This window comes from Onychostoma macrolepis, chromosome 13, assembly GCF_012432095.1.
Source record: "Onychostoma macrolepis isolate SWU-2019 chromosome 13, ASM1243209v1, whole genome shotgun sequence".
Taxonomy (NCBI): Eukaryota; Metazoa; Chordata; class Actinopteri; order Cypriniformes; family Cyprinidae; genus Onychostoma; species Onychostoma macrolepis.
Window position 1 is genome coordinate 11,366,450 of NC_081167.1, and position 24,213 is coordinate 11,390,662.

The 24,213-nt window shown below is 39.8% G+C and overlaps 2 protein-coding genes across 6 annotated transcripts in view; one reads left to right on the forward strand and one right to left on the reverse strand.

The window, feature by feature from the left end:
• Positions 1 to 12,898, reverse strand: part of slc4a11 (solute carrier family 4 member 11) — a 66,462-nt gene extending 53,564 nt beyond the window's left edge. For 2 of the 4 annotated variants that reach the window (XM_058795225.1, XM_058795223.1), the window contains exon 1: positions 12,556 to 12,898. In XM_058795225.1, coding sequence (XP_058651208.1) covers positions 12,556 to 12,616 — 61 coding nt within the window. In that variant the 5' untranslated portion in view covers positions 12,617 to 12,898. Of the gene's footprint in view, positions 1 to 7,092; positions 7,959 to 12,555 lie in introns of those variants that run through there. The other 2 variants (XM_058795226.1, XM_058795224.1) reach the window with 2 other exon arrangements.
• A 1,106-nt stretch (positions 12,899 to 14,004) lies between these two features.
• ky (kyphoscoliosis peptidase) lies at positions 14,005 to 24,206 on the forward strand. Of its 2 annotated transcripts, XM_058795755.1 has the most exons (7): positions 14,005 to 14,739; positions 14,924 to 15,522; positions 15,877 to 15,991; positions 16,221 to 16,338; positions 16,414 to 16,605; positions 17,348 to 17,538; positions 21,041 to 24,206. In XM_058795755.1, exons 1-7 carry the CDS (start codon positions 14,718 to 14,720, stop codon positions 22,363 to 22,365), a joined length of 2,562 nt encoding a protein of 853 aa, XP_058651738.1. In that variant the 5' UTR covers positions 14,005 to 14,717; the 3' UTR covers positions 22,366 to 24,206. The 2 variants fall into 2 exon arrangements, with proteins under 2 accessions (XP_058651738.1, XP_058651737.1); XM_058795754.1 differs by lacking the exon at positions 14,005 to 14,739 and having other exon boundaries at positions 14,752 to 15,522.
• Positions 24,207 to 24,213: the final 7 nt, after the last annotated feature.

Here is a 24,213-nt window from a genome sequence, read left to right on the forward strand (position 1 = left end):
AATATGCCTCAGTATCACTCTCTCTCCCTCCTTTTCCTTCTCTCCTTGCTTTCATTTTGTATTTTTTTTCTAGACAAGACCAGACACGCTAGAAAAATACTGTCGGGATGGACGAACTATCTCTGGCGAATAATGCAAATTTACAGATAAAAGTGCGTGAAGATGAAACAACAGTGCAAGAGCAAGCGTGTTGTTGCGCAGCTGAGGTGGCTGTGTAGTTTGTCTGGTGTGAAAGCGGGAGTGTGTAGTAAAGCTGTCCTCCCTCTCTCTCAAACACACACACAGTTAAATAAGCTCATCACAGAGGTGCTAGGTCACACAAGACAGCCGCTCGATCTCACTGCTTCCTTCAAGACAGAAACCTTAACATGATATTCTTCTTTGAAATTGAACCTCATAATAAGTGCATCAGAAGTCATGCAGCCATGATGCATCTAGTTCTTCAGAACTGATTACAGCATGCAAAAGAAAATCAACATTTACAATCACAATTCAAATGTACATTTTGTACTTTCCTAAAGGGATATTTGACCAAAAATAACCATAATAATAATAAACAATAGTCTTTGGTTTTCGTGTCTCATTATTGACATCAAACATGTCATGACTCATCTTGATGCGCCTTTTTGGATGCATCATACTGCACAGCGCTAACTGGAAATTTTCATTGACTCACACTTCATATTAGGTGTCTTTAACTACTTTGTACTAGTGTCAAAAAGTACAGTATGTACAGTAACACTTTAATTTAACTACTACAGTAATACCAGGAAATTATGCATAGTTACAAGTAAATAACTTTACATAACTAAACCGTAAACCTAATCCTACAGTAAGAACATGTTGTTATTTAATGTTACTTGTTTGTGCAATTGCATGGTAACAAGGACTCGTAAAAATAAGGTGTAACCCAAAATACGTATTGTGTTCATGTTGCATTGCAAAATCCTTTTGCTGCTATTGACGTGGGATATGGTTAAGTTTAAGACCAGGTTTTGTGGTATGGTTAGGTTTAAGGGTGGGTTAAGTGGTCAACGGTATAAATGAAGTTACTACATGCAGGGTTTTTTTTTGTTTTGTTTTTTAATATAAGCACAATATAAAAAAACATGTCGGCCTATGTACAAAGTGCATTTTATCATTTAAATGTTATTACACATTAGATGATTTTACAGTTTTTTTGGTTACACTTTATTTGAAGGTATCCTTGTTAAATACATGTAATACAGAGTCAAATGAATTAACTACATGTACTTACTATATGGTTAGGGTTTGGCTTAGGGTTACTTGCATGTAATTATGCATAATTTATTGTTATTATAATAGTAAGTACATGTAACGTGTCAAGGACACCTTAAAATAAAGTGTTACCGTTTTTTTTAAAAGTTAACTGTTAAAGTTTTTTGTATTAAGTTTTGCATTTTGATGAAAATATCCATTAAATTTAATCAATATTTTGTCATTCCGAATTAATTTTAGTTCTTATTACTTACTAAAACAGCATTTTAGTCGACATAAGAAACATTTTAGCTAATAAGAAAGTGCAGAATGACACAAAATATGTAAACATTTTTGTATCTTAATTTAAATATGCATCATATATCTGTCTGTTTATCTCAAAGCTATCTTCAGAGGACTTGGAATATATTGGATTAAGTCATATGGACTACTTTACAAAAGTCTTATAATATGTTTTTTTTTTCATTTTCTGAGCTCATCCGCCCCTATCGCCAAACATTTTCAATGTGTGAGAACAATATTCTTCAAAACATCTTTCGTATTCCACAGAAGCAAGAAAATCAAGAGGTTTGGAACGACGTGAAAGTGAATAAATGATTACAAAATCATTTTTGGGAGAACTATCCCTCTAACTTTTTCATCAAGAGAGGAATTAATTTGTCACGGAAATCTCACGGCGCATCTCGGCAGGTTTGCATAATGTCAAAAAAATAAATAAATCTAGTAAATTGAGTTTGCGAGGCTGTTACATCCAGCCATATGGCACCAAGCTCTGGCAGACCAAAAACATTAATCCCTGTCCTGACAAATGGACAATGTGCATTAAAAAATTGAAGGTAAGAAACAGGGCACATGGCCTGCAATATAAAAGCACATCAAACATGTGAATGCATCTTTTACATAAGCTATTACAGCTGTAATATCATTAGAGAAGGTACAAATGCAGAAAGCATGTGCTTTGGGTTTAGAAATGCTGCTTAGGAATTTAGTCACTGTTATTTCACAGACCTTAGGTTTTTGAGATCTTTTAATCCGACGGTACCTGTACGAGAAGGGCCATGCTTTGACACAGATATGACTTTGTGAGAGATAAGGTATGAGAGAAAGAAAGCTGCCTCTTGCAGACTGTGATGGTATTTTGGTTGTCTAGCAGTGTGTAGTGATGGTCCTTTAGCGTAGATACACCTCTACTAAACAGACAGACAGAAAGAGAGACAGATTAAAGGTGCTCTCTGCCACTTTTTAATGTCACTTACAGCCCTGATCTACGAGAGAGCGTGCCGGAAAGAGAGAGACTTAATATGCCTGCAGGCTTTTTGGCACTCGAGTCTCCGACTGCTTAGAGAGGGAATTCCTTCTGAAGACCAATAATGACACACATACATACACGCATGCTGCTTCTTTGGGAATAAGGGAAGAGAGTGATGAGGCGAGGAGAAGGAGAGAGACACCGAGTTGTGTCTGTAGTGTGTGCATGAGGCTGCTCGAAAGGAATATTCCTGGAGAGAAAAAGCCAAACAGTTGACGATGCATTCTCTCCACAAATAAACCATGGAAAGCAGCAGAGCAATATTAATATGCATGCTGTTGTGGGAGTAATAGAGGGAAGAACTCAATGCTATAATTATTAAATGAGGAAAAATTACTGTTTCTGCATGCAAATGAGCATGTTATGGATCTTCAACATAAAACACACATTAAAAAGATTTTAGAAAGGCCAAGCTGAATTAGTTTCTTCAAGCAAGTGTGACATCGGCATACATCAATTCTCCTCTGCTGGAAGACGCTTTTGACTCTCTGCATGAAGTCTGGTCTGGAGCGAACTGCCTACTTACACAGGAAAAGGTCTGAGTGACAAGAAATCGACTAATGTTTTGTTTTTACACAACTTTTAGAAGGTGGTTTATTTTGGACCACAAAACCAGTCTTAAGTCGCACGGGTACATTTGTAGCAACAGCCAACAATACATTGTTTGGGTCAAAATTATAATTTTTTCTTTTATGCCAAAAATAATTAGGATATTAAGTAAAGATCATGTTCCATGAAGATATTTAGTAAATTTTATACCGTAAATATATCAAAACTTAGTAATATGCATTGTTAAGGACTTCTTTTGGACAACTTTAAAAGCGATTTTCTCTATTTTTTTTTTTGCACACTAAGATTTCAGATTTTCACATAGTATCTCGGCCAAATATTGTCCTATCCTAACAAACCATACATCAACAGAAAGCTTATTTTTTCATCTTGATGTCAATTTTTTTTTTTAAATTGACCCTTATGTTTTGTGGTCCAGGGTAACATTTTACATTTTATCAAAAACATTATAATCTGCCATGAAAAACATAATTAATTAACTCAGCAGTGTTGATCTGTGTTGAAAAGTGTGTAGAAGGTTATTTCACAGACATAATTCAGAAAAAGAGTCAGACATACAGTTTTGCTTACTGATTTCAATTTCATTGTGAAAACACGGAATATCTTTATTCAGATGTTCAAAGAACATGCGTAGTGCTGGTCAATCAGATCAGAACTGGTGATTTCAGCTGGCTCTTGCTTCTTTCTCTTTTTTGAGTGCAATATGCATCAGTGAACAGACTGTGGGCAGTCTGTTGGCATGTCATCTGAGGATCTTCTGATTGTAATAGAGAAGATTCTGTTCTTATAACAGATTTATTAAACCGCTGCCACAGAATAAGGTGTAACGCAGTTATAATGTTCTTCACATGTTCGGTTGAAATAACCGTTCATGGCAATTTGCAGGGAAATCCTGAAGCCGCAGCCATTTGCTTTCAGATGAATTTCATACGGCAGAGATGTTTCTGCAGCATGCGGCTGGGCTGATGCGTCCGTCTCACCTCATTCTCTCGGTGTGATGGGAGCAATCACCAGGTGACCCTGATAGTGATCTATGCATACTCTACACATCACACGGTGTTATATAGACATACGTGAGCCTGCTGCTCCCTCTCTGCCTCTCTTCGTCTCACTCTCTATAAGCCGTAGGAGAAAATACGCAGAGCGGTGTGTGTGCAAAAGCAAAGCGCACCAAACAGTAACAGGAAAACCTAGGTAATATTATGAAGATGGCATCAGATCTCGCTCTCTTAAGTCCATTTATTCCTGTAAAACAACCTCTTGGGCGTTGGGAAGAGAAATGGAGACGGAGATACAGAGGGAAAGGTGGATGTCAAGATCCAGTGACCGCAGCGTTAACGTGCTTCAACATGACAGCCGTCTTTAATCACACAGCACCAAGGGAATGCGCAGCTTAAATGTGTTTGCATGGACACTATTGTCCTGTACATCAAGGGAATTGAGATTTTCCTTTCCTTCATATCTCGACTGCTCTGGTTTCGTGAGCGCTCTGCTGGGGGATTCCTGCTAATTGCTTGCACATTCCCTTCTTCGTCTATTAAAGCCAGGCCACCATTCCCTCTTACAATCTACAGTACCGCCGCCACAAGAGAAGAAGACCAAACCGGAGACAAAACACAAGCAAGAAAGAACAGAAAAAGGAAACAGCTGTATCATACGAAGAATGTGAATTATGAACGAAAACAGAAAGACTGTTTGACATTTGAAGGCCATGATGGTATCTAGTTTATGCCAAAGACGGTTTGTCATACAGCCTGGCACAACGCCTGACCACGCGCATCTGCGTATTTGTCTGCCGTATGCATATCAGAAAAGTGGCATGTGTGTGAGGTTTCTCCCCCTGGCTCACGGGCAGCATCGCAATCAAAGGTCGGAATTCATCAACACTGGCATCCTCCGACATCTTGAAGCAATCTAAGGTTTACTCCAGGGGTGGGCGGGGGGGCGCGTCTGTTTGCCTGAGTGTGGGTGTTTGTGTGTGCGTGCGGATGCGAGAGGGGGTTCCTGACATTCGCTAACAGAAAGTGAGGATGGAGCGTTTGTAACTTTTCCCGCAAGCTATATTTAATCCATTACGGAGAAGCCGAGGCATGTCTATCTGGGATCAGACTTTTAGCGGAAGAGACGCCCAATTAATTAGGCTCAAGCAAACAACACACAGCACTTGGCAAATCGCGCACATATTTGGGCCTCTAAAAATATCCACATTACGGCCGTGCCTGTAAATCAGAAGAGGGTCAAGCTCTCCATCATGTGAACGTCTGCGAAGGCTGCTCCATTCGCGCCCACAGACGCCGCTCTCTGTATGAGAGAGGATGCCCATATGGCCGTTTTACAGCGTACCGTAAACAGAGGAGATAAACAGAGGAATGTGTGATTCTAATTTCCTTTGCAGACTGTAATGTACAGTGGGTGGAAGACAAATGGGGAACAGAAAAGTCAGAGATGCCTAACCGCATTACCAACCTCTCTGGGACCCGGCCGATGACTGTACACGCACATACACAGATAAATAAAGGGACGCACAGCCAGAAAATTACATCTATTCATATCCCGCCATCTGCAGCACAAATAGGACGTTCAATACGCAAACACGATGGGAAATCGTAAATAAAGGAATCTGGGGACAAAATGTCCACCTTTCATGTGTGTGTAATGAGAGGCGGGTGAGCAATCACGATGCTCGTTAGAGAGAAAGACAGTCGTAAAAAGACAGAGGACATTGCTTATTACATTATTCCCGTCGTTAATTTTATTCTTTCATCCATCCGTTCATCCGTTCGAGCAACTTCATTGCTTCATCCTGTTGCAGCGATTGCTCACCTATGTGAAAGTTCTCAGCACGCCGATGGCCTGTGACCTGCTCCAATGACATTGAGATTCTGTGGAAATGATGGTATTGACAGAGTGCCACAATGATTATCCACAAGCCGAGACAGGCACAAAGTAAGTGTCAATTACAACAGCCTGATCAAATGCGCACTTGATGCTGTGTGTCACACACACATGGAGAAACACACACGTAATCATGCGAGGAGAGAAAATTGAGACATCAACTGATTTGAAGTTCAACCCTCAGGCGAAGGATGCAAATCACAGTCTCATTATGTATGTGTGTGTGCGTGTGTGTATCGGTGGGAAGACGGGCACAAGATTTAGTGTCTTCCCACTTCTATTACCTACTGTGTTTACACTGAGGCTTTGAGCGAAGGGAAAGGAAAGGACAGAAAGAGAGCGATGTAGGTGCACTTGTGCTGTACGATGGCGCATGTGTGTTGCATGCGGTATTAGACTGACTTCTCACAATGAGACGAATTGAACAGCAACATTGCGTACAAATAAGACCTACTCTCCCAGAAGACTACTAACTACACACACCAGCTCGTTTTCACGTGCACGCACACTCAAGTGCCGCCTGATCAGGCATGTAGGTTTTGTTTCAAGCGCTACCCTACAGGTACTTGATTTTGATCAGTGTTTTGCATGTCTCTTTTCTCACGTCTCCCTCTCCCTCATTTGTATTTGCGTGCGCGTGCTTTTGCAATGTGTGTGCGGGTAACTGAAAGTGTGTGATGTCATTTTTCTTTTTTCCTGTTTACTCGACTAAGATTAACAGCGTAAAAGCATTTACGACGCATTCCAGAAAACCAGCCCCGAAAAAGCCTGTCTGCATTCCAGCATAACGCACCCCAAAAAACACCAGCAGCAGCAGCAGCGGCGGCGGCAGTGGCAGCGTGTGAGAAAAACAATCCACAGACCTGCAGGATTCAACAGAGAGAAAACTTACAACAACACACAAACACGCATGCACCCTCTCCGCTGCACATGTTTAGCACACACAGTCTCAAATTTCAGGGAACCCTCGGATGCTCAGTCGTGACGGCGCAAGGAGCATGTGCATATGTGTGCGTGTGTGCGTGTGTGTGTGTGTGTGTGTGTGTGTGTGTATGTGTGAGAGTGCATGTGGATCTTACCGGATGGCACAAAATGAAGAACTTTGTTTGCTTCCATCATTCCCTTCTCAACCCATAATCATCCTGTAGTCCTGGCACTAATGAGGGCAAGATCACCTCTGCTCCGGTCTCTTCTCTCTCCCCTCCTCTCTTCACTTCTACCTCTCCCTCTCTCTCTTTCTCTCTGTATCTATCTTTCTTTCTCTCTCTCTCATTCCTCAGACATATTTAGTGAGTCAGCCTTGCCCTGCCTCCTTTGAGCTGTGACTCTGGGTCCTAAAGCCTACATTTCTTGCGTTTCTCCGTTTCACTTTGCGTACTTGATGCTTGCGGGCAAAAATCGTCACGACAAACCGCCTGGCATATAGCATTACTTTCGTGTGAGAGAGAAGTGAGTCTGTGTCATAGAGTAGTCAACAAAATGTGTATTCTGACAAATGTTTTGCAATGTGCGCCATGTGGTGTGCCTGTAAGTTTACATACTGATGTCACTGTAATGTCCTTTGTTTCTTTCAAAATAAGGAATAATGTCATTAAGGCATCTAGAAAATCAAGGCATGATAGAAATACACATCCTTCGTGAGGAGTGGTGCTTTTGGATTGTTTGATGCTATTATTTTTGGTGTGGTGCTTCTGGATTATTTGATGCTGTTATTTTTGGTGAAGACATGTTGAAACAACAATGTTTCAGAGAGATTTACTGCAAAGATGGCTGCTGAAATTGGGTACATTAGCTGAAACACGTTGCAAGCATCCTGCTTTTTTAGTCAGCTGTGTATGAGAATCAACACAGTGTAGCACCGTCATCACAGTGAAAAGGAGGCTATATGGTTAAATAAATGCAAGAGAGAAAAGACCAATTAAAACAGAGGTAAAAAAAACTACTCAATATGCCAGTGGCACAATGACATTACTGTAGTCAATTAGAATGGCAAATATTCTATCAAATTAAGCCAATGGGAGACTTTAAAAAAATTTTAACTTTAATTTTAAATTATAAAGATTACAAACCCAGAAATATATTTAGTACACTTAAAGAACACTAAACAGTTCATCCAATTTTGTAATCATTTACTAATCAAACCTGTATGACTTACTTTCTTCTGTGAAACATAAAAGAAGATATTTTGAGAAACATGTCCACACAATGGAAAATGGTAAACAAAACTGCTTGGTTACCAACATTCTTCAAAATACATCATTTTATGTTCCACAGAAGACAGAAAGAAATTCATACAGTTTTGGAACTTGATGGTGAGTAAATGTTGACAGAATTTATCATTTTTGAACGAATTATCCCTTAAATGCTAAAATTATCTACAAAAATATCCACACGTTTGAACAGAAGCTGAATAAATATCAGAAGACAAAGAATAAAATGAAGATGACGATGAAGAAAAAAAAGCAACAAAAGACAAAAATAAACAGGGTGACGACAACGCAAAAAGTCGAACAAAAGAAGTAGAAGACGAAGATGACGACAAAGGAGATATGGAGCAAGACGACGTTGAAGCAGATACAGTATACTAGCGGCAACAGCAGAACATGATGACTAGGCAGTATTAGTAGATGAAAAAGATGACGACGAAGAAGATGACAATGGTGAAGAAGAAGAAGGTGAAAAAGAAGAACAGAATGTTTGAGGAATTTCCAGCAAGCACTGTAATGACTCATCATTCCAAGGCTGTTTGTTTTATTTCTCTGTCGAGTAGAGTGGGGAGTATGGGGGGGGGGGGGATCTGTTTTTTATTTTGGCCCTCACAATAAGTCTTATAAAAAGTGTAGAACCACTCTCTCCTCCCTCCATTTTGTTGCCATCAAAGGCTCTTTCCACAAAACACACCTGCTGGCAGTATGTAAAAGAGTTTGTAGAGGTGTGTGTGTACGTATATGTGTGTGGTGGGTGGGGGCTGTAATGTTCACACAGCTCTTGTGTAAACCCTAGACTGCATTGTGATGCGCTGCTCTTTAAACTATTCTGTTATGGTCAAACCGAATACCTCCCACCATATGACATGCTAAGCGTTTGATTCGGCCACCTACGCATCCAAGCATTCAACATAACGACACTACTGAAATATCCTACCTCACTGTCACCATGGTCTGACTGATTTAAAAGAGATGTGGTGTATGTGGAGTGTGAAGGGTTAAATCCTGATGTGGGCACAGGATGCTGTGGGTACACAGAGTGAGGTCAATCTCTGACCTTGCTATTGTCCTTGAGTTCAGCAGAGTTGTCCGGAGGTGCCAGACAAACACACATACCGCACAGCGAAATATTTGGGCTAGATTAGGGACGCAATGTGCATTGGCCAACAGAAAGAGATCCCTACAGCAAAGCAAAGAGGGTTCTGGGTGACACACTGCCCCCTAGTGCCCTGTGTGGCTGTCAGAGGTCTAAACAACTACCTTATACAATGACTCTTTGGACCCGTTTCCTAAGCACACACACACATTTTACTTTGTGCTGTCACTTGTGTGCCCTGGACCTCACTTCCTATCTGTGTTTGACTGTGATAGTCAGATCATAAGCTTCACAGGAAATGTTTTGTTGTCTTTCTGGACAAACAATGGGTTTTGGAGATTTATGGGTAGTGACTGCTGACTGTAACACTTTAAGCCGAGAGGTACAAACCCAAAACGTCTTTTTGCATAACTCCTAAGCTATCTATTCACATCACAAACACAAGTAATTGGTTTTCAGATAAATAAATCTAATAATTTACTCCCAGAACAGTTTCTGTTCATTCCAATTATTAGCAAAAGACATAAGAAATATGTAGTCAACTATATAGTGATCCAAAATTATACACAGGGTATTTCTGCAGCACAGGTCAACAAGATTAAAGACTCTAGAGATTCAAAACTGTCACAACTGAGAAAAAACAAACAAACAAAAAAGTAGTAATCTACAACATCTATTTTATGGCTTGCAAACATGTGTGTTTGGTTTTCTGACGTATTCTAGATTTTTGTTACAAATTATGTTTATTATGATATTTATCTTATTATGCAGCCAGACAGTTTTTGGCAAATGTTTTTTTTTTTTTTTTGTCTCTTTATTGTTGAGAGTCCTTTCACTGCTATTTTTGAAACAGAAGTAGTGAGGATCTTTTTCTCTATATTGTGAGCGTATCTTAGTAAAATGGATTTGAAAATGAAAAGTGTAGGGGGACATAGGTCTATACTTTCTTTGTTGATTGGATGGAGGCAGATCTGATTGTGAGTCAATTGTGAGAAAGGGGTGGATTTTAAGAGAGTGAAATTAATTGGAGAAGTTAGGTACACATCAACAAAGAGAAAGCTGTTGTTTCACAGTAAGACCCAGTTGTGACATTTTAATTAAGATTTCTGAAGTCAATTAAAAAAATAAACATGTAGATGAAATTGTTCACAATAAGATCAATAAGCTGCATTTAAAAAAATTATTAAGTGAATTTTCATTTCATGCTGACTTTAAATTTAACTTAAATTGAGTGACTGAGTTCACTTTTCATACTTACTGGATCTCAGTCCACTTTGCATTCACACTGGAACCCAGCCTACTGAAATATTACTATCCCCTGCAAATGCCGTAACATGCTGTCAAAATGGGTATTTTTATAGACCGAATTGAGTTGTCAGATTGAATAACTTTATTCAAAGTCTAATTTGTCCAAATTCTTTGTTTGCTACAAGCATTAAGGTCGAGCAATGCAAACACCAGGTCTTTTTGGGTTTGCTTCACAGACACACACACACACACATATTCAAGAACACAGAGTTGTATTGTATCTCCAGGAAGAGCCAACAGTCAAACTGAGTGAACAACAAAGGGTGGAGCTTCCTTCCCCTGGACCCTCACCTAATGTAAGTAATGTATCAGTGAGAGTAAGTGTGTCTGTATGAGTCCATGTGCACGTGCTTGTGAGAGAGCATACACGTGCATTCACAGTGAGATTTAGAATGAAGAAAACAAAGAATTTATAGCTTAATACCTTGACATGCTAGAACAAATACTAAAGATGTTAAAATGAAGCAATCTTTAATACAGTCTATCACAAAATCTATTGAATTCACAACCTAAGATGATACAATAACAGAGAGTGCAACAAAAATTCTGAGTTACCTCACACTTGCAGTACTTCATGAGCTCCAAGGACAAGAGAATATGTGGGAGAAAGCATGTTATGTCTACACGACTACTAAGGGAGATTTCCAATTCTTGTCAGGCAAATGACAGTCTGAAATTGGCGGATGCTGATTCTTATAGGTGTGCAATGATGCTTTAAAAAGAGGCTTTCTAAATGTTTTGTATAGATTATTAAACAGGGTATCCTCTTTGATCAGACAGCCTGATAGCTTTTGACTTTGTGAGACTAACAGCTGAAAGACAGCAGAATAAAAAGATGAATCTTTATCCAGCAGTCCTTCCTTCCCTCATTACCCTAAGAGCATGAGCCCAGGCAGCTTATGTGCAGCTCTATTGTATAGCAAACTATTGGGACACTCATCCTTTCTTTGTTGTGTCAGTCTTGATAGGGAGCAGAAAATACAGCTTAATCATGAAGGAAAAGGTAATTATGCTGATACAAAATCATTGTTCAAACACATTTTTCATTTAGATGAGTTAATATATCTAGAATTATTTATGACTAAACTCTTCATCAAAAAATTACCAGGCGATAAGATCAGACTTCCGAGTTTTACAGAAATTTCTTTTTGGGAAAGTGCTACTGCAGTACCTGTCCAAATAACTGCATGGATATCATATTAGGCGATATATTAACAGATTTGCATAATAAATGCCTTTATAATATAATTTATAAATGAAAATTATTTATCATAGTCAGGTTGCGCAGCAGTTATCACTTCTGCAGTCTTTGGCCTTGTGCTTGTCTAGAATAACAGGACTAGATAATGTGACTGTGGCAGTGAGATGAAGGCTAGAGTTTGAATTTCTGGAAAACGCCATAGGTCTATATCTTTAAAAAATTACCATGGTAACCATACCATAATACCATTGTTACAATTATTGTGACTTTACAACAACTGTGTGGTTAAATATCAGCAACAAATATATAGCCTAAACACTGATAAAATGACAGCAAGTTTCTTCAACGAAAAGGTCCTTCTTTTTGATGTTCGTCCAATATTAAATTATTATGGTTTTACAGTAATGTAAGTAGCCTTAGCAAAACTGTGGTTGCCATGGTAATGTTTGTTAAGGTTTTTTTTTGTTTGTTTTTTTGGTTGGGGTTTGGAAAAAGGCATCTGGTTCAAGGCTAGAATTGGAAAACAAACATTTGTTGCTTTTTTGTAGTAAAGTAGCCTAGCTATATTCAAATACGCGACATGCAGCAGGACTTTCAGGTTTACCACAAAAACATAAACTTGCATTTTTAACATTAAAACTCTTACAACTACTATCACAAGCATATTTCCTTAAATACTGTATTTTCAAAGTTTCTCACCTTGTCCCGTTTCGATAAAAAATATTCTTACCTTCAGCAAAGCGATTAACAGTCACTCCCCTCATGTCTTTACCGTCTTTATCCGTCTTCATGATGTCTTTCACTTTGATACACCTTTTAACGTCTGAAATCACATCCAGAGGAAGCTTTTCTGAGAGTTAGCTTATCTTTATATCCAGACTAACTGGTCAAGTTGTTCTCTTTTCTCCTGAGTGTGAAACACAGACTGGCATATTAGCGGTGCGCGCGAGTGTTCCGCAGGTGTGCATGACAGCACGAGCTCAAGAGGTGCAGCACGCGAACAATAGCTCGTGAATCTGGACCAATCACGCTCCAGCAAAACTGTGCGACTGGACACGGATGGACCATCAACATCACTGTTGTGTGGATTTTAGAGGGGAAAAACAGTTTCTCGTCCTGTTTAAGAATATTTTAAACGTGACTTTAAATTAACTGACATAAAGTTAAAACTAGTATGAGGGAAAGGTTCCCCACTAGAGAGCGCGCAGAGAACGCGACACATATGCGTTCTGTGCAATTTGGAGTTATTATTATTTCATTCTTAATGTAGCTGTGACTGTGAATTTAGGATTCTTTATTCAGTTTAGTTTTGAGAACTTTAGTAGAGAACACTGTGTTACAGTACTTAGTACTGATCCTTCAGTACCTCAGCACTGGACTGTCTCTCTTATCTGATTCACCCTGTTCAGTTCGTGGAGCCTCTACTAATGAGCTGATGAGTTGAATCAGGTGTAGTAGATAAGGGAGACATCCACAATGTGCAGTGACGGTCGATGACTGAGAACCACTGGTCTTTTATGTTCTGCCTACAGAAGATATAGATACAATATTAAAAAAATAACATTTCAAAAGGGGGTTTTCACAGCGATGAACCATTTTTATTTCAGTGTAGTTCTCAAAACAAATTTTTCCTAGTGCAAAGCACATTTCAATACTCTACAGAACCTTCATTAACACTGTAAAAAGTGATAAGTTGACTTAACTTAAAAAATGGAGGAAGTAAATAATCATTTTAAAAAATAAAGTGAATTGTCAAGTTCACTTAACTTTTTTTTTAAATTATTATTTACTTAATTTTAAGGTGAAGGCTTTCCTCAATTTTTTAAAGTTAAGTCAACTTATCACTTTTTACAGTTTACTGTAAGGAACCTTTTGTGGAATCGAAAGGTTCCATGAATGGTAAAGGTTCTTCATGGAACCCCAGAAGCCAATAAAGAACCTTTTAAGAGTATAGAAGACAGAGTGCACTATGCCTCCTAAATGTTTGTTATACTGTTCAAGGCTGGGCTTCTTTATTATCACATCTTGAGAAGGAGAAAGAACATCACCTCATGTCCTCGTGTTATCTACAAGGCTGCATGTACATGGAAAAGACTTCATGTTAACATGATGCAAACCAGAAACAGGAAAACTTAAGTTTTATTCCAAAACCTGGAGGGGAGAACTTCATAAATAAACACACAACTGTAGTCATTGCTATTCTGGCACACTGCCGATGGGTAATTGGTCAGGGGTAATTCAGCCTGCTAGAGGGGGTATGTAAGAGGACCCTTGAGGGCCCCCGACAGACTGTCTGACACGGAGCCCGAGCCAATGAGGATGTTTTCGGAGGAAGGGTCTCTATGTATGGAAATAAAAACTGCTTTGTTTTCCTGCACATAGCGACAGTATCCACTAAGGTCAGCTACAATTTCCATATCAGTGATTTTATTTACAGAAGGATAGTAATTTGGAGAGCAGGGTTAACGAGTCCAGGACTGGCACTGAAGGAGATGATGATTATTGTGATGTATCTGTGTGTGTGTGTTCCTCCCACTTTATTATTATTTTTTATCCTAAGCAGACTAAACACTCACACAAACACTTTAATAACCTTAACAAGGACAAGTTAAACTTGTTTACGCATGTTTATTAGCTAATAAATTTATCAGTTACCAACCACAACCTTCTTCACCCTCCATTGTGCCAATATCAAATGCCCTTCTTTCGCCCCCCTCTCTTGTATCTTTGAGCTCATTGGCTGTCATGAAAAGTCCAAGTGTATTTTTAGCATGCTATCCTTTCATAGGGGTGGACACAGGGAGAAAATAGATATATACAGACCCCTTGCAATAGAAATCAAAACATTATATAAATCTGCTACTATCAACACCACTGGAAGTGACAGAAGGTATGAGTTTCACAATTGCGAAAGGTAAGGTTTTCCATCTAATTGCATTTTAAATGTATTTTGGAGTGTTTTGAAACTAAGAAGAGATAGTATGAAGTATGAACTATGTCATCAGATGTTAGTTTCTGAGTTGAAAGTGATATAACAAGCAGGATGACGTAAATTTTAGCTCAGATGTTCTCTTTTCCTCTCATCTGCACTGATCAAGCTCAAACTGATCAACAACCAATCACGACAGAAAACGGCAACCGAGGCCACCAACCAGAAGAAACTGTCACAGATTCAAACAGTGACACGCATAAACAAAACTTTGATTTGAAAGTCGAAAATGGTGTGGTCAACTACAAACTTCAGAATGTATCTGAAATCCAGCAGACCAGCATGAAGGATGAGAACAGCACTGAAGTCTGTTTGACTATTAAGAGCCACCGAGGAGGTTCACCTTCAGTGGAGCAAAATAACCCAAAGCCATTATCCATTGTACCGATACAAGAAAATGTGGTTTCACATAAGGTATTGTTAGAGAACTATGAAGGGAAGTTATGTGAGGAACAACGGCCGAGTACAAAGCGCCAACTGTCCGCTGAGAGCGCGGCGAAGTCAGTGAGTGTAAGAAAGAGGAGCACTGTGAAAAAGAGCCAAGAGGAGATTGTGAAACCCCTCTCAGTTGCCAGCCCTGGCACGCAGTCTGGGAGACCTTATCTACCTGCAGTCTCCACCTCTCAGAGGAAACCCAGAAAATTGCTGTTCTCCAGCACAGATATTTTCAGCAAGGTAGACACATTCTCAATCCAGAAAGGAAGAGAGGTAACACAGCACACAAACACACAAGTCTTTGTTTTTATGTTTTTACAAACCAGGTGTGTCCAGTCATGGTCCGGGAGAATCAACATCCTGCAGAGTTTGGCTCCTACTTATCACAAAATACCTACCTGGAAGATTCTAGTGATCCCACTGCAAAAAATGCATTGGAATGCTAAGGGGTTAACCCCTTAGCATTCCAATGTCCCTCCTGAAATCCCATTCAGAAACAGACCTTAGGAATGCTAAGGGGTTAAATGGGATTGGAGCTAAATTCTGCAAGACAGTGGAACTTCCAAGAGCAGGACTGGACAGCCCTCTTATAAAGAATAGATTTAGGCATGAACATGTGTTTTTCAGTTGAGGGAGCAGGAAGTATTTGATGCTCAGAAGATTGCTCGTGCAGTCACTGAGGGGGGCAGAAATGATCTGGAAAAACTCAGGGCCATATGGATCTGGCTATGCCAAAATATTGGTAATTGCACGTGCAAAAATGCATGCACTGTTAAAAAGAATTTTTCTAAGTTGTAAATAAAACGGAGTATTGGACTATGTTTTACAAGACAATTTCATGTTTTTCAAAATTTCACAATTCACCTTGTCATTTTTTGTAGTTGTAACTTTTTTAGTGAGTCAAAGCACGTTTAAATATTTTAGTGAGTCTACTTCCTCAAGTAAAATGTCTTATGTGTTTGTGTGCGTAGAGTATGATTTGGAGGGATACCTTGGTCTTTCTCAGAAGATTTGCTCTTCTGATGAGGTCATCAGGACAGGAAAAGGTGTATGTAGTGGATACTCAGGCCTCTGTGTGGAAATGTGCAGGTAAATGGCCACAAGTATATAAATACACACATCGTGCCAGTCGAATGCGGTTCTGAACTTTCTCTCTATCTCTAGGGAGGTGGGCATTGAGTGTGTGGAGGTGAGCGGGTACAGCAAAGGCGTTGGATACCAGGCCGGGCACAGTTTAGCTGAGAAGCGTTCCGATCATGAGTGGAATGCTGTCTTCGTGGGGGGTCAGTGGTGGCTGCTTGACGCTTGCTGGGGCGCTGGCACTGTGGATATGAAAAGCAAAACATTTGTGAAGAGGTCAGGCTCCTCAGAGTGTCAGTTATTCATATCATACAGTACACACATACTGCAGACTACAGTATATACAGACAAATCATGAGTAGTTTTTACATACTACAATAAACACAATAGATTCTACAGCATGCAAGAGTTGGGTTTCTGGGAGATAAACTCCATGCAATCATTCATTCATTCATTGTAGAGAAATTGTTTTTTGTATTTAATTGATTCTAATGTTATTAACTGACTGGATATGTATCTGTTGAATCCATTAGTTAGCATAATTTAATAAATTATATTTATTAGCCAGTGAGGAATTACACTACCCATGAAGAGAAATATCCAAGAGTTGTGGAAAAACAAATTAAGACAACCGCCAATCAACTGCCAGTAAGGCATTGCGAATGAGTCAAATCAGTCTTCCTACACTCTTATTTATGAATATTTTGCAATAAACTGAAATGTATTGTTACTTCTTAATCATGACTATAAAACCATATTTATATTGTACTATCACGTTTCATTTGGTTACATCATTTGCAATGCTTCATGGGATTATAGTTCATTCAAAATCAAAGTTTGTTATGCAATTCATCTTGGATCTGGTTGGTTTGGTTTAGCAGATGCAAATTTACAGTCTTCAGGGAAATTGGAACTCATACTGCAGTCTTTGGAAATGAAAAAGAAAAAAAACAAAACACCGTGTAATATTCCACACTAAAGAGAATGAAAATAAAGTAGTGATGTCTGTGTGTTTCAGGTATGAGGACTTTTATTTCCTGACTGAACCTAGCGAGTTCATAAACTCACATTTCCCTGATGACCAGACCTGGCAACTACTTACCACTCCCATCTCCATGGAAGAGTTTGAAACGAGACCCTTGAAGACCTCAGCATTTTATCAGTTTGGATTGACCCTGACTCAACCCAAACAGTACAAAATCATCACAGGTATACATACACACAAAACATACACTAACGACACAACTACACATATGCAAAATAGAATAATGCACAAACTCAAAAGGGAAGATTAGTGAAGCACACACAATGTCTGCCACACTGTAATGAGATAATAGGCGGCTGCTGGCATCAGCTCGTGGTGAGAAGCTCTGAGAAAACAGATTAGACCGTTTGCTGCAGAGATTAGACTGTCTCATGAGAAAAAAGTTATTGTAACTAAAACTTCCTGAATACTGTCTATAGCATGCACTGCAGCAAATAAAGGCAAGAGTATTAAGTTAGTGTAAACATTAGTGGAACCATGAAGAAAGCTTGACAAAGCCTCTACTGGTACACTTTGGGCACCGAGATGCACACACTGAAGCTAAATGCGGTGTCACTCCTGGAAAATGCAAGGTCTTGAGATGAGTTTTTATATCTAAACTTTTTTTAAAACAAACACTCATGCATGAGATGCTGTATAAAGCAGCAAAACGTCTCGCAAACACTTCGATCTAATATGCCTACATTGAAATCCAATGAAAAGTACTGCAGTGCAATGCAGTAACAACCCACTCGGGTTTCTGGGCCCCCTAGAAAGTATATTAGCTTGGGCCCCCAGAATTCGTATTCAAGTTCCAGGGAGGGGCAGTACAAATTGCTTTCCCATCCCACTGAGAGAAATCATGATCATGTCCGGCCCCTTTTCTGTACTCATTTTGAGGGCATTTGGCTGTGTAATCTACTGTTGACAGATGAGAAAGAGCGAACATTGATTTAGCACCCTCCTAATTCCTGCCACGCTCAAATGCGTTCTGATTGGCTAAACAAAGAATCTGACATCAGCCCATGGCTGTTTTATTTTTCTATTAATGGAGAGTCATGCTGTCACAAAGATCGACAAAATATCCCAGTTATATCAGTAATACCTTAAAGCAAGTATGATCGGGCCACTTCAGTCCCTGTTCCCTCCCTACCTAACCGATTTCTACAGAGGGCCCCCGCTCCCCAGAACGCAATTTCATAATGAAAAAAATTATGATTGTTATTACTATGTCAACCATTGTAATTTCAGGAGTGGTTCTCCATGCATATACAGGTGCATCTCAATAAATTAGAATGTCATGGAAAAGTTCATTTATATCAGTAATTCAACTCAAATTGTGAAACTCATTTAAGTCTTTGGTTCTTTTAATTGTGATGATTTAGGCTCACATTTAACAAATTCACTATCTCAACAAATTAGAATACTTCATCAGACCAATAAAAAAAAACATTTTTAGTGAATTGTTGGCCTTCTGGAAAGATTGTTCATTTACTGTATATGTACTCAATACTTGGTAGGGGCTCCTTTTGCTTTAATTACTGCCTCAATTCGGCGTGGCATGGAGGTGATCAGTTTGTGGCACTGCTGAGGTGGTATGGAAGCCCAGGTTGCATTGATAGTGGCCTTCAGCTCATCTGCATTGTTGGGTCTGGTGTCGCTCATCTTCCTCTTGACAATACCCCATAGATTCTCTATGGGGTTCAGGTCTGGTGAGTTTGCTGGTCAATCAAGCACAGTAACACTATGGTCATTGAACCAGCTTTTGGTACCTTTGGCAGTGTGGGCAGGTGCCAAGTCCTGCTGGAAAATGAAATCAGCATCTCCATAAAGCTTGTCAACAGAAGGAAGCATGAAGTGCTCTAAAATCTCCTGGTAGATGGCTGCGTTGACTGTGGACATCAGAAAACACAGTGGACCAACACCAGCAGATGACATGGCAGCCCAAATCATCACAGACTGTGGAAACTTCACACTGGACTTCAAGCAACATGGATTCTGTGCCTCTCCACTCTTCCTCCAGACTCTGGGACCTTGATTTCCAAATGAAATGCAAAATTTACTTTTATCTGAAAAGAGGACTTTGGAGCACTGAGCAACAGTCCAGTTCTTTTTCTCCACAGCCCAGGTAAGATGCTTCTGATGTTGTCTTTGGTTCAGAAGAAGCTTGGTAGCTCTTTTCCTGAAGATGTCTGAGCGTGGTGACTCTTGATGCACTGACTCCAGCTTCAGTCCACTCCTTGTGAAGCTCTCACAAGTGTTTGAATCAGCTTTGCTTGACAGTATTCTCAAGCTTGCAGTCATCCCTGTTGCTTGTGCACCTTTTCCTACCCAAATTCTTCCTTCCAGTCAACTTTGCATTTAATATGCTTTGATACAGCACTCTGTAAACAGCCACACCTTTCAGTAATGACCCTCTGTGACTTACCATCTTTGTGGGGGCGTCAATGTTCGTCTTCTGGATCATTGCCAAGTCAGCAGTCTTCTCCATTATTGTGGTTTCAAAGAACTAGAGATACCCGGAATTTATACTGTAGGGATGGTCATTAATTGAAACTCAAATGTAAATATTCTAATATTTTGAGATACTGATTTTTGACTTTCATGAGCTGTAAGCTCTAATCATCAAAATTAAAACAAAAAAAACTTTTGAAATGTTTTACTTTACATGCAATGAATCTAAAATATATGAAAGTTTCACTTTTTGAAATAACTTACAAGAAAAAATGAACTTTTTCACAACATTCTAATTTATTGAGATGCTTTGAGATGCACCTATAAATTTAAAGGGACCATCGGATGCAAAATTCACTTTTATGTGTTTACATATAAATGTGTCTTAGAAGTGTGTGGACACAACTACCCTACAATGATAAAAATCTGTTCACTCCTTTTTTTTTTAATTCCCAAAAAACCTAAAAGCTGTTTTGATTTTCTGAGCAGTATGATGTCATACTGCTCAAGCACCGCCCACGACCACTGACGGACTGCCCCGTATTAGCATATTTTCACACTCAGCAATGCTAGCAGACGTATCGCATTTGTATGACAATTTTGACCTCTTTACGATGTACAATCAATAATGAAAAAAAATCCCATAATGTATGATAATTTCAGAATTTTGTGACACTTCAAATTATAATCTTTGTAATCATAAGGCTTCTATACTCATTGATCTAGCTGTGGATCCTATGTCTACCGTCAAGATTGTGAGGAGAACTCGAACATGGTGTTACGCATGTCTTCCATCTCATCTCGCGTTACGTCTTCTCGGCCAATCATTGTGGAGAATGACTCTCTCTCACAAGCACAATTTAACGTTAATGTTCCTGTTGCGCTTAGGTCAATTGTGTCCAAGCTGATGTCGATAGTTTAGCAATAAAGTATAGAAAATGATGTTTAAAGAGACATGCACCAAAACGGCTCGCTGTGAACAGAGCTGTTTTGACAGGGTAAAAAGGGTGTTGTTTTACTTAACCATTAAGGAATTTTAACCAAAGTATGTTGCAAAGATTTCATGAAGAGCCTAAAGAATCATACCAACTTGTGTAAAATGGGCATCCCATGTCCCCTTTAAGGATTTTACTTCCTTATTTACATGTTGTCACTGCCATAATTTTCCAGTGTGAACGTAGGCACAATATTACTGTTACATTTTGCAAATGTGTCAAAATTTGTTTTCCGCAGATGACGGGGAAGCATTTGTGTCCGTGAGCTCCTCTAGACCGTTGACCTTTTCGTATGAGATGAGGCAGCGGGAACCCCAGACAGGAGCTCTAAAGCAGGAGGAGGTTGACAGCTCCTGTGGTCTCCTGTCAGTGACTCGTCAAGGGATGAAGTTGCGATTACTGCCCCAAGAGCCTGGGGCCTACGAGGTGAAACTGTTCGCCCGGCGAGAGGGTGAAACTGGTGCTCTGCGGTGGATTTGCTCTCTTGAACTGCAGTGCCCGAGTATCCAGAAGAGACAGGCCCTGCCTGATAACCCTTACCTGAACTGGGGCCTAGCGGCAGGGGCATCGGGACTAGGTGTCAAGGGTTGCAACTTCGCAGGAGAAGAAGCCGTAGAGGTGGATGAAGGTGGCGAGTGCAAGGTGATCCTAAACACATCACGACCTCTGATGATGGTGTGCGAGCTCACGCACCACGAGCTCGAAGCCACCACAGCCAAGCGCTGCCTTGCGTCACAGATCACAGCAGAGCAGCTGGTGTGTAACGTCATGTGCCCATACAAAGGATTTTACCGGCTGTCTATATTCGTGCAGGATTACGACAGCGAAAGTGGGACTTTTCAAAACACTGGGAACTACCTGCTGCACTGTCAAAGCCCAGGGTTGAACCCAAACACTCTGTATCCTCCAGATTTAGGACTGTGGTGTGGTCCCGGGGTGCGTACCCAAGAAGCTGGACTGTCCCATTTCAGCCACACAGGGGCGATAGTAAACGCACCCCAGGGCCGGTGCAACATTACCTTCCACTGCACTTCACCAGAGCTGCAAATACACGCAGCGCTCTGCGCTGACATGCCTGAGCAAGCTCATTTTCCTCTGTCCCGATATGTACTCTTGACATTTACTGATACTAAGGTAACTGTGAGTGTGTGCGCACCCAGAGCGGGAGTCTATCGTCTTGGTATTTATGGACGCAAACCCCCTCAGCAGGACTACATGTCACTGTGTGACTTTATAATCAGGAGTGTGTGTGAAAAGCCCGGAGATCCGTTTCCATGTGTGTATTCATCATGGGGAAGAGGGTGTGTGCTGCTGGAGCCCCGCACAGGTGTGCTGGCTCCACAAAGTTCAGTGAGTTTTCGCGTGCGGGTACCAGGTGCGCAAAGAGTGTGTGTGGTGGGAGAGAAACGAACGGATCTGAAGATGAATAAGAGCAGAGTTTGGGAAGGTGAGGCTGTCACTGGAAATGCCACACAACTCAAGCTCGGTGCTGTCACTAAAGAAAGCAATGACATGCATGTTCTCATGACCTTTGATGTCCTTAACCTGAAGAATGAACTGTGAACAGAACAGACTGTTGTCTAGAGGACAAAAGGGCTACGGTTTTTGATGATAGGTGTGAACCTGGAAGATCCTTCATATTTAGAAATAAATCTGTTGTTTACCAAAACTGAAAAGAAAAAGAAAAATGGTAAAAATATGAAAACATTTACAACAAAATAAATGAACATGAGAAGAAAAACTTTGTAAAATAAGGAGTACAAATCGTTTCTTTTATTTTTTTGTTAAATTTAATAAGTTTAATGCCCGAAAGAAGAAAACAACTTTGTTATTGAAATATGAAGAATAAACTTACAGTAATTCAATGCATGAATAAAAAAATATAATGAGCATCTATAGTTTACTTTATGAAATTTTAGAGCACTTTAGAGCAGTTTATGATCGACATTTAAAAGATCTTACAAAAAAAATTATTTTTTATCACAGGAATAACTTACATTTAAAAAACATTTTTTTTCAATAATATTAATGTTTATATTAATATTCACAATATTAATGTTTTTACTGTATTTTTTGATCAGATGCACCCATGGTGAGCATAAGAGACTTTTACACATTATCTTGTGTTTTGGCCAAAAACACATGCATCATGTTTGATCAGAAGTGAAATTGGGCAGTTTGTCTTGTGGTGCAAGCGTAGCCTAAAAGAGGAGGAAAGAACATTACAAAAACATGTCAGATCTCCAGGTCAAAGTGTGATAATGTCTACACATATTTTCGAAATAAGCTGTTTCTTAATGACATTTATGTCACTGTGTGTGTGTGTGTGTGTGTGTGTGTGTGAACGTTATATTTGCATGGTGACACAAAGAGTCTATATCCTCAACTGCTCTCAGGCTCTGCAAGTATCAGGGACATAAAGTGACTACCAGATAAAAGGGCTCTCCGGCCTCAGTGTGTATCAGTATCACTATTACTGTCCATCCTGTACATCAGTCCCTGGCAGTGATCAAAAGACAGAGATGACCAAACAACTGCCACATTCAATGGAGCCAAAACATGGTGCTGCATAATGCTAGCAATACCAAGGTCATGGGTTTGATTCCCAGGGAATGAATGCATTAGCTTGAATGCAATGTACCGTAAGTCACTTTGGATAAAACTATCTGCCAAATGCATAGATGTAAATGTTAAATTTTCAACTGCAATTCATATAAGATTTAAATTGTTGTATAAATGTAATACATAAAAATGCTTAATGCTGGAAAACGAGGAGCCATGGGAGACAAAAAGTCCTTAGTAAGGTTTACATGATGTAGTCATAACAGTGCATCAGAAATGAAACCTTGAACTCGTCCCACTGGCCAGTGAAAAACAATGGCTGCTATGTGTGCAAAGGGTGGGTACCGTCTCCAGGGAGAGATGAAGGGAGCCTGATGCAAGTTGAAAGAAATGTGGGTATTGTATCTGCAAGAGGGTGAGCGCATTGTTTTTAGACCCACTCTGGAGCTGAGCACAGGTTGTATAAACAGCCGAGGATAGGCTGGGACACGTGTGCAGGTCCTTGGGGTGCGTTACAGTAGTCTCTCGGGGGATCGAATACACGTATTTTGGAAGGTGGGCTGGGCAGGGAACCAAAATAAAGGCCAGGAAAAGGATGTGTGTGGTAGGCTTCAATTTGACACACAAAACAGTGCTCGATTACATATTACAGATACACATACTAAATTATAAATAGCTTCTGTTGTTGCGGGCCCCTGAGATTAGTGTTTAAGCTGGGCTTGGCATCCTAAAAGATGTTATCACCATGTGACAAATCCACTGCTGAGTTGATAACCTTACACACACAAACACACTTCTCTTTCAGGCTGTTTTTGTCAGAAGATGTTGTTTGCCTGCATTGTTTGACTG

What these genes read in the sequence shown, in the direction of transcription:
- ky (XM_058795754.1), top strand. Translation starts at nt 14,890, where the DNA reads ATGTTCTCTTTTCCTCTCATCTGCACTGATCAAGCTCAAACTGATCAA. An exon ending in CAATCCAGAAAGGAAGAGAG is followed by an intron (nt 15,523 to 15,876) that starts GTAACACAGCAC and finishes TGTGTTTTTCAG; the next exon opens with TTGAGGGAGCAGGAAGTATT. An exon ending in AGCAAAACATTTGTGAAGAG is followed by an intron (nt 16,606 to 17,347) that starts GTCAGGCTCCTC and finishes TGTGTGTTTCAG; the next exon opens with GTATGAGGACTTTTATTTCC.